Source organism: Coenobita brevimanus, chromosome 102 (genome assembly GCF_032717465.1).
Source record: "Coenobita brevimanus isolate Jiangsu-jjx chromosome 102, ASM3271746v2, whole genome shotgun sequence".
NCBI classification, from domain to species: Eukaryota; Metazoa; Arthropoda; class Malacostraca; order Decapoda; family Coenobitidae; genus Coenobita; species Coenobita brevimanus.
Genome location: NC_137055.1, coordinates 32396652 through 32412693, shown reverse-complemented (window position 1 = coordinate 32412693; position 16042 = coordinate 32396652). Strand labels below are relative to the sequence as shown.

General features: G+C 42.5%; 1 protein-coding gene across 1 annotated transcript in view; it reads left to right on the top strand.

Annotated features, from left to right (window-relative positions):
- The window catches only part of LOC145415366 (retinol dehydrogenase 13-like), a 252244-nt gene that overhangs the window by 12086 nt on the left and 224116 nt on the right, over positions 1 to 16042 (top strand). Inside the window, exon 2 of the mRNA XM_080284650.1 lies at positions 10813 to 10905. Within this exon, the coding sequence (XP_080140776.1) occupies positions 10813 to 10905 (93 nt within the window). The remainder of the gene's footprint in view (positions 1 to 10812; positions 10906 to 16042) is intronic.

The following is a 16042-nucleotide window of genomic DNA, read 5'->3' as shown; positions in this document are numbered from 1 at the left end:
AAGCCACCTGTAAAGGAAAGAAAAGCAATAATAAGTGACAGGAAAGATGGGAGAAATAGGAAGAGAGGAAGGCAGGCACAGAAAAAGAATGATAAAGGCTAAGGAAGAAGCAGGCAGCACTACATCAAGTGAGTGGATGATGGTCACCACCACCCTACATCATTAGCACAGACAAAAAGGGGCTTAACGCTGACCCTTGGTGAACTCCAACTCCGATGCCAAATTCCTCCGACGTTCCTGCAATTACCGTCACTCTTGACCTTGAATTTGTGTACAGAGCCATAACCAGCGCCACCGGTCGCTGGGGCACCATCTGCCTCCTCAGTGCCCACACAATCGCTCTCCTTGGTATCCTGCTGAAAGCCCTTCTAGGTCCACAAATATGTGAAACAACTCCTTCTCTCCATACTTCTCCTGTAATTGTCTCATGATGAAAATGGCATCCAGTGTTGACTTGCCCTGCTGAAATCCATACTGGTACTTGTCAATCTTTATGATCTTCCTCAACCTTGCCTCCAAGATCTTCTCCCAGACTTTCATACTGTGCTTCAGTAGCCTCACTCCCCTATAGTTCTCACATTTCTGTGCATCTCCTTTTCCCTTATAGATTGGGATGGTGGAGCTTTCCCCCCACTGTTCCAGCATTCTGCCTTCTTCTATTATCTTCCTAAACATCTTCAACAACTCTTTCTCTCCTGTTTCTCCAGCTCCTCTCAATAGTTCACTGGTGACTTCAGATGGGACTGGAGCTCTGCCTCCCTTCATTCCTTTTAATGCCCTCTGGATCTTTTCCGTTTTAACCTCCATTATCAGTCCTTCAGCTTCTCGGTCCTCCTCAAGCTGATATTCATTCTCCTTATTCAACAACTGATGGAAATACCTCCTCTACCTTTGCATAATGTCTTCCTCCTCCACCATAATGTTTCCATTTTTGTCTTTAATTAATTTTGCTCCACTGATTTCTTTTCCTTCTTTCCTATTTGTTTTGCAATTGGGTGCTTTCAAAGCTAGTATTCCACTAAATGGCTCCACTGTTGCAGTAAACACATTCCCCGCACTGTTTAAAAAGCATATTTTTCTTTGTTAAATATCTATACTGTTGTGTGAAAATGTGGATCATGGTAATGTCATATGCCCAAATATAAATAATACAAATAGAACACGTATATATAACGTATCGTGAAGTGTTTATATTTATCATAAACGGAAATTAAAATATCACTGATGGCATGTGATGGCAACCCGTCCTAGTGGGTATCTAGACTCATCCAGTTTCTATGTGGGCAGAAATTTAATGTTGAGTAAATACTGGCATTCAACATTTTGCTCGCTTCCTTCACGCATGCGCACCACAAGACAGTCCCGTGTTTAAGTTTTTTCATGAGGGATGTCAAGTTTCCATGAAAAATTTTATTTTGATGGCGTGTAATGTCACGGATTCACTCAGAGTAGAAACGAGCTAAATTCATAACATTCGTCATTGGTTCATAAGTGACTATGTACAGGCACTGTGTTTCACTGAGCTATATCTTTGTGTGATTGTCATTCCCACATCTTGCCTCTCTAGCTGTTAACTAAGCTACGCCCATTTCTCATGTCCCAGTACCCGACGTTGGTTACATTACTGTCGTAAATGGACACACCCACAAACACATATAGTTCAGTAATGTGAGTTTCTGACTGTTGAGCTGAGAGAGAGAGACCTTCCCCTGCAGCTTCCTTGCACCATGAGTGAGTCACATTCATATGTATCATTGTAGCTTTGTGTAAATAAAGTGTTACAGTGAAGTTTTGTCTTTTTCTGTTGAGAACTAGTGGTTATTTTAATTTTTACGTTTCACCAAGTGCCTACCAAATAAATACCTTAAGGTCATCTTATCATCAATATCTCACACACACTGCCCCCTCTTGGCAAGTCCCTAATGGTATGGTCATGTGAGAACTGTCTCCAGGCCACCTGTCCACACACATATGTTTGTAAGATCTTCCACTGACTGAGTCAGTAGCTTGTTCACATATCAGTCCTCTTGACCTGGATGCAATCTCACTGGGGGTAGACATTTAAGAGGATGCAGTTGTATTTACTCGTCATGTGTTCTCACGTTTGCATGTGTGTATATATATATATATATATATATATATATATATTATATATATACTGTATATATATATATACAGTAACCCCTCCAATATCCGGATCAATAGAGCCATAGGCAGGTCCGGATAGTGGTCCTGTCCGGATATTGGGCCCCAGCTTATGGACTAGTACTTACGGACCCTAACTCTGAAAAACACCTATACAACTCCCTCTGGACATGCATAGCACCTATTTAAGACCCAAATCACACCAATAAGGGACATAAAAGACTGAAATAAATGCAAAAGAACCATAAAATGAGGTTTTAGAGGTGAGTTTATACAATATTAAACATTCTGGGTACTTACAAGTCCCTTGGTCTTGGACTGGTTTGAACCGCCAGTTTGCAGTCCACAGTTAATCCTCTGCACTCTAAATTCTAATTTCTTAACACTGCACAACACTGTAAATTCCTGTGTGTTCTAGTGGCAAGGTATTGCAGTTTATTCACTGTTTATTCACAAAAAACAAGCACCTGTGGCTTGCACTGTTATGAGTATCTGCTCTCCATCGGAGTTAAGCTGTGACTGTTGATGTTGGTGGGGTAACAGAGTTGCCAGATCGCAACAGCCACATTACCAATCTCCTCAACTTTCATTGTCAAATATAACTTTTCATTACCAAATTCGTAAAGCTAGCATATATTCTTCACTAATTATATATACAAGTGGAAATACATGTAATCACTCTCCTTATAACTAACACCATGTTGATTATTTTCACACTATGTAGGGTAGCAGATTAATCAGAGAGAGCAAACAATCCACCATCTCCATCCTGTGTATCCTCATACATGTGAAAAATTCATTTGGTAATGCATTATTCTAATGCATTACCAAACGAATTTTTCATTACCAAATTGGCCCACACTTGGTAATGAAAAATACCAAATGGCAACCTGACAGGGGAGGGGGGAGGGGGAGGAAGGAAGGGGTGAAGGGACCATGGTGTAACAGCTGTTTGGCCCAGGCGGGAATTTCAAATTATGGGAGGGAAAAAAAAGTCAGATTTTTTTCGAATTTTTTGCAGTTTTTGGCCCATTTTGGGAATATTGGATCCCAGGAGGATTATGTCCGGTTAGTGGGGATGTTCGGATATTGGGCGTTCGGATATTAGAGGGATTACTGTATATATATATATATATATATATATACAGTAACCCCTCCAATATCCGGATCAATAGAGCCATCGGTAGGTTCGGATATTGGTTTCGTCCGGATATTGGGCCCCAGCTTATGGACTTGTACTTATGGACCCTAACTCAGAGAAACACCTATACAACTCCCTCCGGACATGCATAGCACCTATTTAACACCCAAATCACACCAATAAGGCACATAAATGACTGAAATAAATGCAAAAGAAACATGAAATGTGGGTTTAGAAGTATGTTCATACATTGATAAACATTCTGGTACTTATGGACTCTAACCGAACCTAACCTAACCGAACCGAACCTAACTCTGAAAAACACATTCCTACTGCACATGCATGAGGTAAGTATAGTATGGAAAGAAGTACAGTATGACACTTTCTGGTAAGTATAGTATGGAAAAAAGTACAATATGAAACATTCTGGTAAATATAGTATGGAAAATAGTACAACATGAAACATTCTGGCTACTTACAGCAAGTCCCTGGCCACCTCGATGAATAACCGCCTCCTCTCGGACTCTGACAGTAAGAACGATTTCCTGAAGCACTTGCACTACACTCTTCCTGAAGTCTTGCACTGAACTTAGTCACTAACACACAGAAGTCCGTTCTTTTCACAGTGTTCACTTTAGTCCAAATAATGTTCCATTTTACTTTAAGTGTTGCACATTAACTTTTCCCCAGTTTTTTTAATTTTCCAAAGCCAAAACAAAGAAGGTTAGTTACGTTAAATTTCTTTTCTACTGAGTCTTTTCTTCCAACTTGAAAACCTTAACACAACACACCGTTTTTTTCACTGCACAACACTCAAAATTCCCGTGTGGTCTAGTGGAGAAGTTCTTGCTGTTTATTCACTGTCAGAGCCCGAGAGTATCACTGGCAGGCGACCAAGGGGTGCATCGGTGGGTTGTGGTGATGGCGTACCGACTACAGAAGACTCTGAAGATAGCCGCAAACTCACGTCGAGCGGTGACTCCACTGTAGCTGATGTGCTGGGCTGTGGCTCGGAGCATGAGGGCCTGTCTTGGGGAGGCAACGGAGTGGAACCAGGGCTTGGCACAGCGGGGGTCATGGGCCTGAAAAAACTGTCAATCGTTGACTGATGCAAGGACCGACGATTCTGGCGATTGATGATGCGCTGCCGGAAAGCACGCACTTCCTCCACGAGTCCCAAGGGCCCCATCTCCCTGTCGCAGTCCAGGTGTTCCAGGTAGTCTAGGACGAACTCTAGATGTTCCCGGAGTGCGCTCAGCTTGGGGATGGCTGGAGTAGTGTCCTGCTGAGCGGAGTCTGCATCATCATCGCCTTCGTCGTCGGAATCTTCAAGTTCGGGACTGACACCAGCAACCGAAGACGCGATCTCGATATCAGACAACGTCTGATACCCAGGATCGCCCTCGTCGTCGTCCAACCACTCACGAACATCGTCCACATCAACATCGTCGCCGTGCGTACGTAGCTGTGCATGGAAGTCATCCACATCAAACCCTAGGAAATCGTACTCCACATCTGTTCCGAGAAGCAGACGAGACCAACCATTTTCAAGAGTTTTCACAGGGACTTCCTTCCATGCAGTAGCCCAGTTGTACAGCGCAGACTTGATGTTGTAGCGGCGAAGGTTTTCCAAAGTCCGCTTGCCTCGAGTGTCACGTCCTTCCCTGCGCTCGTCCTCGTCCTCGAGGACAACCATCACCTCGTCCAGGAACTTCCGACGGTACAGGCGCTTTGTTGCCACGATCACTCCTTGGTCCATTGGTTGAATGAGAGCAGTCGTATTAGGTGGCAGAAACATGCACCTAATATGGCCATTTTCAGCAACCAAGTCCTTGTCGCACGGGTGGGCAGGTGCATTGTCGAGGAGAAGGAGAGCCTTTACCTGGTCGCGAGGAATTCCCAGTGTCTTCGTCTGGTAATGGATGACCTCCTTGACGAAGTGATGGTGAAACCAGTCTTTGAAAATCACAGCTGTGAACCATGCTTTCAAAGAATGGTACCATACGACAGGAAGGACATCCATCACCCCACAAAGGCACCGAGGCTGCTTTGCACGGCCAACAATAACGGGCTTAAGCCGGTGCATGCCGTTAGCATTGGCACAACACAAAGCAGATATCCGTTCCTTAGAAAGCTTGCGGCCAGGTACACGCTTCTCCGTCTCATCGGCTAGAGTGTTCGTTGGCACCGAGCGATAGAATAGGCCAGTTTCGTCAGCGTTATAGACTTGACCGAGAGTGAGGCCCTCCCTGTCGATCAAGCCTTTCACCTTGTGCCGAAACTCGTCCACTCCATCCTCGTTAGCGTCCAATGCTTCGCCATGTGCTTTACGGTTAGTAAGGCCATGTCGTAACTTGAATGCGAAGAGCCAACCCTCGGATGCCTTGAAGTCAAGGGCGTCGTGAAGCCTTGGAAACTTCTCAGCAGCAGCCTTCAGCTCCGTTCCACGTACCATCACACCAGCTGCACGTTGCTGTCGATACCAAATCAACGTGGAGCGGTCGATCTCTGCATACTTGGGGGTAAACATTACCTTCCTCTCCACGTTGCATTTGCTTCTCGACGAGAAGTCAGCCGTGTACTGCATGAGCTTGTCTCGGGAACGCTTGATATCAAACAAAGTTGACCGGGCCAGGTTGAACTCGCGGAGAATGCGTGAGGAAGACCAACCCGCATCAACCTTCTCCAATATCTCCCGTTTCTTCTCCAGAGTCAACACCACTCTCTTCCTTTTCTCAGGAGGCGGGGCCATCATCACACACACTAAGAGTAGGGCAGAGAGCAGCAGGAGGCCTTGCAGCAAGTACGGCACCACCACAAAAGCGAGCACGTGGGCAGCCATGGCGAACAGCGTAGGTCTTGTCGCGGTGAGAGACAGGCGGGAAGTGGGGAGGATGCAGCGGCGCTCTATCGGACGTCGGAGGAATGACGAACCAAAACAATGCTCTCATGCGGCGCGCGCGGCAAGTTCAAATTACGGACGGCAAAAAATCGATTTATTTTTTTATTTTTTTTGGATTTTCGGACCATTTTGGGAATGTTTGATCCCAGGACGATAAGGTTTGGTTAGTGGGGATGTTCGGTTATTGGGTGTCCGGATATTAGAGTTATTACTGTATAGATATATATATATATATATATATATAATTGTGAATACTGAACTTGACTCCGTGTGAATCTTGTGGATCACTTGGAGGCGATGTCTTGGCTTGTGTACCTTCCACAGTCGTCTGTCCTCGGTGAGACCGGGCAAAGAATGACGCGTAAACGATCTTGGTTTTGGGACGGTTCCTCAGACCGGATGATTTATGATGGTGAATGCCAGTATTTACTCAGTATTAAATTTCTGCCCACATAGAGACTGGATGAGTCAAGATACCCACTAGGTGTACTTTACACTCTGAACAAACTATGTATTAAGAATCTAGCTTGCACTAAATGTAGCAGAAATTAAATAATATAGAACCACTGAAATGGCGGATTGCCATCACATGCCATCAGTGATAATTTAATTTCAGTTTATGATAAATATAAACAATTCATGATAAGTTATATATATGTGTTCTATTTGTATTATTTATATAACGGCATATGACATTACCATGATTCACAATTTCACACAACAGTGTAAATATTTAACAAATAAAATTATGCTTTTTATACAGCGCAGGAATGTGTTTACTGCTACAGTGGAGCCATCTGACGGAATACTAGGCTTTTCAGAAGCACCCCATTCTGAACATGCTTCTCACTCCCTCTTCACTATTCAGACTCTCCACTCCTGCCATGCTTGTGCACTTGCTGCTGCCACTGCTCTCTTGGTTTGGTTTGCCTTCTCTCTGTAACTTCTTTCACTTTCTTCTGTTTTGTCTGTCTTCTATCTTTTAAATGCCTCCCTTTTTCCTTCTATAGCCTCTTGCACCTCCTCATTCCACCACCAGGTCTCCCACTCCTTCTGTCTTCCTCCACCTGTCACTCCACACACTTCCTTTGCTACCTCCATTATTGTATTTCTCACTTCATCCCAACTGTGATATTCCTGATCCAATCTTTCAGCAAGCTTTTATTCAAATATTCTTCTCCTGTTTTGTTCCTTTAGCTTCCACACTTTAATCCTCCTCTCCCTCTTCTTTCTCATCCTCCTTTTCTTTTTCACTTATGTCAGCACAGATCAGCATATGCTGAGTTAGGTATTCCTCCTCTGGTATAACCTTACAATTCTTCACCTCCACTTCCTGGCACTTTCTGCACATGATGTAATCAATCTGTCATTCCATCTCGCTACTTTTAAATATAATGACATGCTCTCTCCTCGTTTTGAAATAGGTGTTTGCCACTCTCATACTGTACTCCTGGCATAACCCTAGCATCTCTCCTTCCAGGTTTCTCAGTCCAAATCCGTATCCACCCACAACATCCTCAAAGCCTGCTCTCTCTGCTCCTACATTGCTGTTCATGTCTTCCGCCACTATAAGTATGTCGGACTCCAGTACCTCCTCCAGACAGTCAGACAGCTTATCCAGAAATATACATTTTACCTCCTCTGATCTTCTCTGTTGGGGAGCGTAAACTGAGAAAATGTGCGCTACATTTTTGCCCCATACCACCATGATCTTCATGATTCTGTCATTGGTTCGCACAAGCTTTATTACATCCTCAACATGTTCTTCCTCAACTGTGATACCAACTCCTTTTGCACACACGTCACCTCCACTCCACCAGAGTTTGTATCTCTCATTTCCTCCAAACATGCGCGCTCCCTGTCCTTTATATCTGACCTCCTGCAGACAACAGATGTCCACATTCTTTCTTCTAAACACCTCCACCACCTCTCTGCCTCTCCTCACCAGTGTTCCGACATTCATTGTAGCCAACCAAATATCTTGCTTCAGCGTCTCATTTTGTCGAGGCCTGGGTATTCTTCGCACCCACTGAACTGAGGACCATTTTGTCGTTTCCTCAACTCATAAGAATAGCTGAGACATTGGTTTTACTCCCCTGGATGCTCTTCCTAACGGGAAAGGGTGCTTTGGTCCACTGGCACCACCAGAGACATTGATCATCCAGCAGCACAATCTTCACTGAAGACCCCCTGATGGCTGCCACCTCCACCAGGGCAGAGCCGCTACGCTGTGCACCCCCAGCGCGGGGTGCAGTACTGATGCAGCATCATGTTCCTGTGAAATGTTGAGTCTGTTGTTGCAAATGCTTTGCCCGAATGTTACATTGCATTATTATTATACAAATCTTTCTGTTAGATCAACCAATCCATTACTTCTCCTTTGAAGTCTAAGGGCCCAAGGCTAGGCTACTGTAGTCCAGAACATATCTTACAAGTATTCCCTTGTACTCTGTCTCTGTCTGTCTGTCTGTCTGTCTGTCTGTCTGTCTCTCTCTCTCTCTCTCTCTGTCATGCCCTTTAACTGTCATCCTCACTTCCTTCTCCTGTCACTGACTACCTGCTATTCTCCTATATTCACCGGGAATCTTACTTCATATGCAATCACCGGATTTTTAGTTTAGAATATAATGTAGTATTGGCCATAGTAGTACATAATCTGTGATCAGCTTTTGGTGCAAATGTTAACAGAGTTTCCAGACTTCATTTTCAGAGTCAGCAGTCTCAGAATCCTTTGTTTTTTAACTGTAATTCATTGTCCGTCAGATTCAAAAACTGAAAAAAAGGAAAAAAAATGGTAATCCTTGATTCAAGATAAGATCATTTTTTACATTAAGAGAAATTGTGCTGAGTGAGAGTTGGTAGAAGCTGTAAGTGCTCTAGTGGTCTAAGGCATTAGTTGGAATAAGATCAGATCATATACTGGGCACAGATACACATTTTAGAGGAGGTGGTAGATGGGGGCGCTCACCATCCACTCACTCTATGTACTGCGGCTCTCAGGTATCTGCCCTTTCTTCTCCATCCTTCTTTCCTTCCGTTCTCTTCTGTCTTTTTCTCCTTCATTCTTTCCTTGTCCTTCTGCCTACGGGTGACTTTACACTCCCTCTTCTTTCTTTCTTTCCTTCATTCTTTCCACTTCCTTCAGCCTGTGGATGACTCTACACTGAGTGACAAGCCAAATGGTTTCCTGTGCACCAGGAAACCATGTACTACGCTGGGTGGTAACCATATAACCAAATTTTGGCGCTGTTGGTGTAGTGGGTAATTATTGTGCTCCAATCGGATTGAGCCGGTGAAGGTTTATATCCAAGGGGTGGTTGGGGTTGATTGCTCATGTAATGCCACTCAGGGATGAGTGAGGCTGGTCACTCTCATCTTAAATGTCGGGACCAACTGCCTAGCCCCGGGCTCCTATGCTCCTCATGGGGCAATGTAGGATTGGATGATGGATGGATGGATGGAGGAATACTATTCATGTTGTCCTGTGACAAGATGTAAAAAATTCAAAAGGTGATTCTTGGCCTAATTTTGAGTTTTTAAGAAATGCTGTATTGGCATGGGTTCAACTCTTAAGCATTACATAGCTACACATATTTAATACCTCATGGGTGAATTATGGGAAACCATGCCGACCGTATGATCGTCATTAATTCTAGCACCATTGCAGTTCTGAGTTGGATCTGTGTTGATATGCCATTCTTTTACTCAATATTATCCCCAAATTACCTTTTAACTCTTAAGGTGCAGCCAATTGTATTGGCTGCCGGAAATGTGGTGTTTTGTAATGCCTTTCAGATAGACATAGCTGTTTTTCTTTTCACAGCACAGATTGAAATGATCATCAATATCTTTTGCCACCACGGTGTCACACAAGCGTATGAGAGGAGAGTATATGGTATAGGCAGTCATCTGTGTGTTGTGGAAGGGCGTGGAATGATTAACTCTGGTTCCTTTTCATCTGATGCATTTGCTGTCACTGCTGCCCACCCTGCCCATGCCATTTTCACCCACGCCAAGTCTCCCACTCATTCAAAGAAGAGACTGAGTGAAAGTGCCAGAGGGGGGGGGGAAATGGAGGTGCCAGTGTCATACTAGCCTGACCGCACTGTCCTGCATGGACAGCCTGTCCTAGTCCCGGCCTCGGGTGCTTATTCGAACACAGCCATGCTACTACTCCAAAAGTGACTTTCATGAATATTCTTCACCTCTGCAATCCACAGTGCATTCAGCTAGGCACTTAGGGACACATGCGGTGGAGAAATGAAGGATTGTTAAGTATTTCGATCATTCATTGAGTGTTTTGGGTAGTGTCATTGCTTAGATACGATGGTTTTAGAACAAGCACTTTCTGTAACTATCCAAGTGTATAGCAAGCAGCTCTCTAGATTTGGTGCTGGGCTTTAACAGTTAATGCTGGTAAAACAAGTCCCAGGAGACATTGTATAACCAGGAGTGTACTGTAAGCATCACACCTTCCACTATGTGGTTTGGTTGAAAGTATGGCAGCCAGACCTCAAGCGTTTACACCTCAGAGTCAGAAAATGGGATTGGCTGTATGTCACTTTAGGTAAATTAAATAAAAAAAATAAAACGTAAGTACAGTAATTTGTTTGTGTTGTGACAGGTCTGGGGAAGGAGACAGCATTGGACCTGGCTCGTCGTGGTGCTCGAGTCATCATGGCCTGCCGCAGCCTGGTCAAGGCACAACCAGTGGCAGGTACAGTACAGTAGCTTTACCAGCCCAGTCCCCAGTACCTCATACACAACACAACCAGTGGTAGGTACAGTACAAAAGCTTCACCAGCCCAGTCCACACTGCCTCTTACACAACATAGCCAGTGGTAGATACAGTACAGTAGCTTCTCCAGCCCAGTCCACACTGCCTCCTACACAACACAACCAGTGGCAGGTGTAGTATTAGTAAAGTGCACTTTGTGAGCTCGCAGTGAGCAAGCACGCATTTGTACCATACGCCTATCATCATAATTTCATCTTGGTGTAAACTTTCAACATTGCGGTGAGGTAGGTGAACAATAACAGAAGAATAATTGAGCTAAAATATTAACGTTCTCACATTCTCTCTCTCTCTCTCTCTCTCTCTCTCACACACACACACACACACACACACACACACACACACACACACACACACACACACAGCCGAAAGAGAGCAGACATCCCAGCCACCGCTGCTAACCTTAAGTAGTTTCAGGAATTTTGTCTGTCCTGTCTCCTAAGGTCTTGTTTTAAATTTAAAATAATGAAAGTTAATAGACTACCAAAAATGTAAATATTTATTGGCTAGACTGTACATGAATGTTTGTAGTTTTTTTTTCGGTAACAGCTGTTTTGGTATTTAACCATCAAACATGGCTGAAAATGTAAACAATGAGGGACTAGAATTTCAAGGATTTGATGCAAATACCAATGTCATGGACCTGGTTAAAACATTAATTATGAGGATTAGTGAACTTGAAAAGAAAGTAGAGAATCTAGTGATAAAGTCTGTGTCTGTAAATACGGAAACTACCATACAGAGTCTGATCCAATCCAATGAAACAGCGAATGAAGAGATTAGGAATTTGAAGCGGGAAAATGTTGAATTTAGGAGGAAACTAGAAGAGAGTACTAATAAAATGGAGAAGGTGAGTAATGTATTAGAAGAACATAAGGCAAAGTGGGCACACGTAAAAGAAGAACAGAAAGAAGTGGTCAGCTTAAGAGAGATCATCCAGGAAGAAAGGGAAATGAACAAGAAAGAAATGGAAGAAAATGTAGTGAAAATACTGAAGAAAAAAGAGAAAATAGTGAGAGAAACTGTAGAAAGGAGCAGATGTGTGGTAGTATTTGGAAACAGGGAAGAGGAAGAAGAGGTTAGGTTCGTAAGACTCAAGAGAGACACGAACCTGGTGAGAGGAATATTAGGCAAGATTGACCCCGAAGGAGACAAGTGGGTAAAAGAAATTGAGGAAGTAAGGAAGATAGGGCCTTATAAGAAAGGGGAAACAAGACCAATTAGAGTCAAGTTTACATCAGAAAGTGTAATAAATGAGATACTTAAAGTGACCTGGAAATTAAGCAAAGAGGCGGGGATGGAAAATATTATAATAAGAAAAGATCTGAATGAAGAAGAAAGAGAAGTTTTAAAATCATTAAAGGAAGAAGTAAAGGAAAAAACTGATAAGAGGACAGAGGAAGAGTGTAATACTTTTTTTTGGAGAGTATTGGATATGAAAGTAAGGAAATGGTATTTAAGGAAATAGAAGTGAAGGAAACTAAGGGGGATGGTTGTGAAAGATCAGAAGTTGAGGAAGTGGTATGGACAGAGAGTAGGAGAGAAGAGGGTATTAAAAACGTCAAAAATAATTTGAAGGTGATGTATACTAATGTTGATGGTTTCATATCGACAAGGATCAAAATTAACGATTTCTTGAGAGAACATGAACCTGATGTCATGTGCTTTGTAGAGACCAAATTAAGAGAAGATATTGGATGTTCATTTGGGAGATGGTAAATACAAACTTTGGAGAAAAGACAGAAAAGAAAAAAAGGGAGGAGGAGTGATGATAGCAGTGAAGAACAACATAATTGTAGATACTGTGGAAATGGGAGAAGGCAGGGCTGAAGTGATATATATGAAATTAGAAACTGGAGAGAATGTTAAGAGAGATATGGCGGTAGTGTATGTTCCCCCAAAGACGAGAGCATGGAAGGATGACGAATACCATGAGATGTTGTCAGATATGGCTAGCTGTTTGCAAAAAATAATTGAGAAAAGCAATAATATAATTTTAGTGGGTGACTTTAATTGTAAAGAGGTAAACTGGGAGGAATGGTACTCGGGAGGCGGCGAGGATTCGTGGGGCACTATGTTATTAAATATCATTCATCATTCATTCATTGCCAGATGCCATGTATCCCAAATGGGGTGGCCAAGGGCTTAGAGTTAATTGTTTTACAGGGAGGGGCACTAATCTTCCACCAACCCCACTTGACACGTAGGGATGCCAACAGCATCTGGTGTTCCCAGGCGGTCACCCATCCAAGTATTAACCAGACCCAACGTTGCAAATATAATAATGAATAATGTCATGACGCAATGGGTCAAAGAAGAGACGCTGTTTCGAGGTGAGGACACACCAGCAAGGTTAGATTTACTGTTCACCAAAGAACCCGATGTAATAGAATCATTGGAATATCTCTGTCCTTTGGGAAAAAGTGATCACGTGGTCATTGAGTTCCAGATGTTAATAGGAAACGTCGAGCCAAGAGACGAGCTTCATAGACAGGGAAGATACAAATTTGGGAAAGCAAATTTTACAGGATTGAGAAACTTTTTTGAAAATGCGGATTGGAGAAAATTCAGAGAAACAAGAGAGATACAGAGGAAGTGGGATATCTTTCTAGACCTCTATAATTTGGGAGTGGAAAAATTTGTACCAAGAGTAAGAGGGAAAGAAAACAGGAAAAAGGAGTGGTTTAACAGAAGGTGTATGATAGCAAAAAAAGAGAGAGATAAGGCGTGGAACAATTGGAGAAAGAGAGGTAACAACAGAACAAAGGAAGAATATAAAAGAACAAGAAATGAATACACAAGATTACGTAGAGAAGAAGAAAGGAATTTTGAAAAAGGTATAATTGACAAATGCAAGGATGAACCCAAACTGTTTTATAGATTTGTTAATGGCAAACTGAAACAAAAGGAAGGAATTACCAAACTGAAAGTAGAATGAGAGGTCTTTAAGGATGCGGCAATGCAAGCAGAAATAATGAACAAACGTTTCCAGTCAGTTTTCACTAAAGAAAAGGAGCTTGTGGAAGGGGAGGGAGTGATTAGAAATGTTCCGGTGATGAAAGATATAAAAGTGGAGGTACAGGAAGTGTATAAATTACTGGAAACTCAAGATGTAAGGAAAGCCCCAGGACCTGATGGAATTTCTAATTGGGTACTGAAGGAATGCAGAGAACAACTGGCGGATAAAATTCACAGCTTAATCGTCTGCTCACTGGAAGAGGGGAAAGTGCCAAAAGAATGGAAGAGGGCAAATGTGGTACCAATTTACAAGGGAGGAAACAGGGAAGAACCCCTGAATTATAGATCAGTGTCTCTAACCAGCATGGTCGCAAAATTGTGTGAGAGAATCCTGAAAGACAGATGGATAAAATATCTGGAAGAGATGAATATTTTGGCTGAATGTCAGTTTGGATTCAGAAGTGGAAGGTCATGTGTTTCTAACTTGTTGAGCTTTTACTCAAGAGCGATTGATGTGGTACAGGAGAGAGATGGTTGGGTGGATTGTTTGTACTTAGACTTAGAGAAGGCCTTTGATAAGGTACCTCATAAGAGACTAATGTGGAAACTAGAATATATAGGAGGACTAAAGGGGAAACTTCTGGAATGGATGAGAGACTTTTTGAGAGACAGACAAATGAGGACAGTAATAAAGGAAAAGATGTCTGAATGGAGGGAAGTAACAAGTGGAGTCCCTCAAGGCTCAGTGTTGGTGCCAGTAATGTTCCTGATTTACATAAATGATATGGTAGATGGAGTGAACAGTTATGCAAGTCTGTTTGCTGATGATGTAAAGATCTTGAGAAAGATAGAGGTTGAGGAGGATTGTAAAATACTGCAGGACGATTTGGATAGGATACACAATTGGAGCCGGACGTGGGAAATGAAATTTAATGTAAAGAACTGTAAAATATTGGAAATAGGTAAAAGTAACAGGAGACCATCACTGAATTATTTGTTGGGCAATAAATTAATCACAAAAAGGAGAGAAGAGAAAGATTTGGGAGTGCTGGTCCAAGATAGTTTGTCACCAGAAAAGCACATTAACAAGATAGAGAGACTTATAAACTCTTGACTAACATAAGAGTAGCATTTCATTATATGGATGAGGAAATGATGAAAAAATTGATAGTGGTCATGATCCGCCCCAGGTTAGAATATGCAGTGGTAGTGTGGTCCCCACACAAAAAGAAAGATATAAACAAGATTGAGAGAATACAAAGAACAGCAACCAAGATGGTCCCCAGTCTGACAGACCTGTCATACAGAGAGAGGCTTGAAAAACTGGATTTGCCTTCGTTAGAGGAAAGGAGAAAGAGGGGAGACATGATTGCGGTGTTCAGGACCATAGTGGGAGTAGATAAAATTGACAAAGAAGATCTGTTTGTATGGGATAAGAGAGCAACAAGAGGACACGGAATGAAATTGAAAAAGTCAAGCTGCTTGAAGGATATCAAGAAATATAGCTTTCCCCACAGAAGTATAGACTTATGGAATAGCCTGGACAAAGAGATCGTCCAGTCTAAAAACTTAAACGAGTTTAAAGCTAAATTCGACTTACTGAGAAACAGCGACGGAAACCCACGAGCAGAGTACATTCCGTGTATATCACAATTAGGTATATTAGGTAAATACTTAAATATTTGGAACGACTTAGACAAAGATGTGGTGCATGAGAAAAATATTCATGTGTGTAAAGGTAGACTTGATAAATGTGGATATGGAGACAGGACAACACGAGCATTGCTCAATTCCTGTATACTACAAATAGGTAAATACAAATAGGTAAATACACACACACACACACACACACACACACACACACACACACAGCAAATCAACATAAGAAAGTGAAAAACAGCTAGTACCTCACATATGTCCCTTTCACAGTGCTATAAATCAATTTCATAGTGGAACATGTCAATTGAAGCCCTCAGTACATTCCCTTGGAAAGCTGGGATTCCAAGGTGTTTCTTTGGTCTCATGAGTAAACATATAGCTAAAAACAGAATTTATTGATTGTATCTACTACCCTAGAAAGAATCTCTTCCCTCTAACTCTA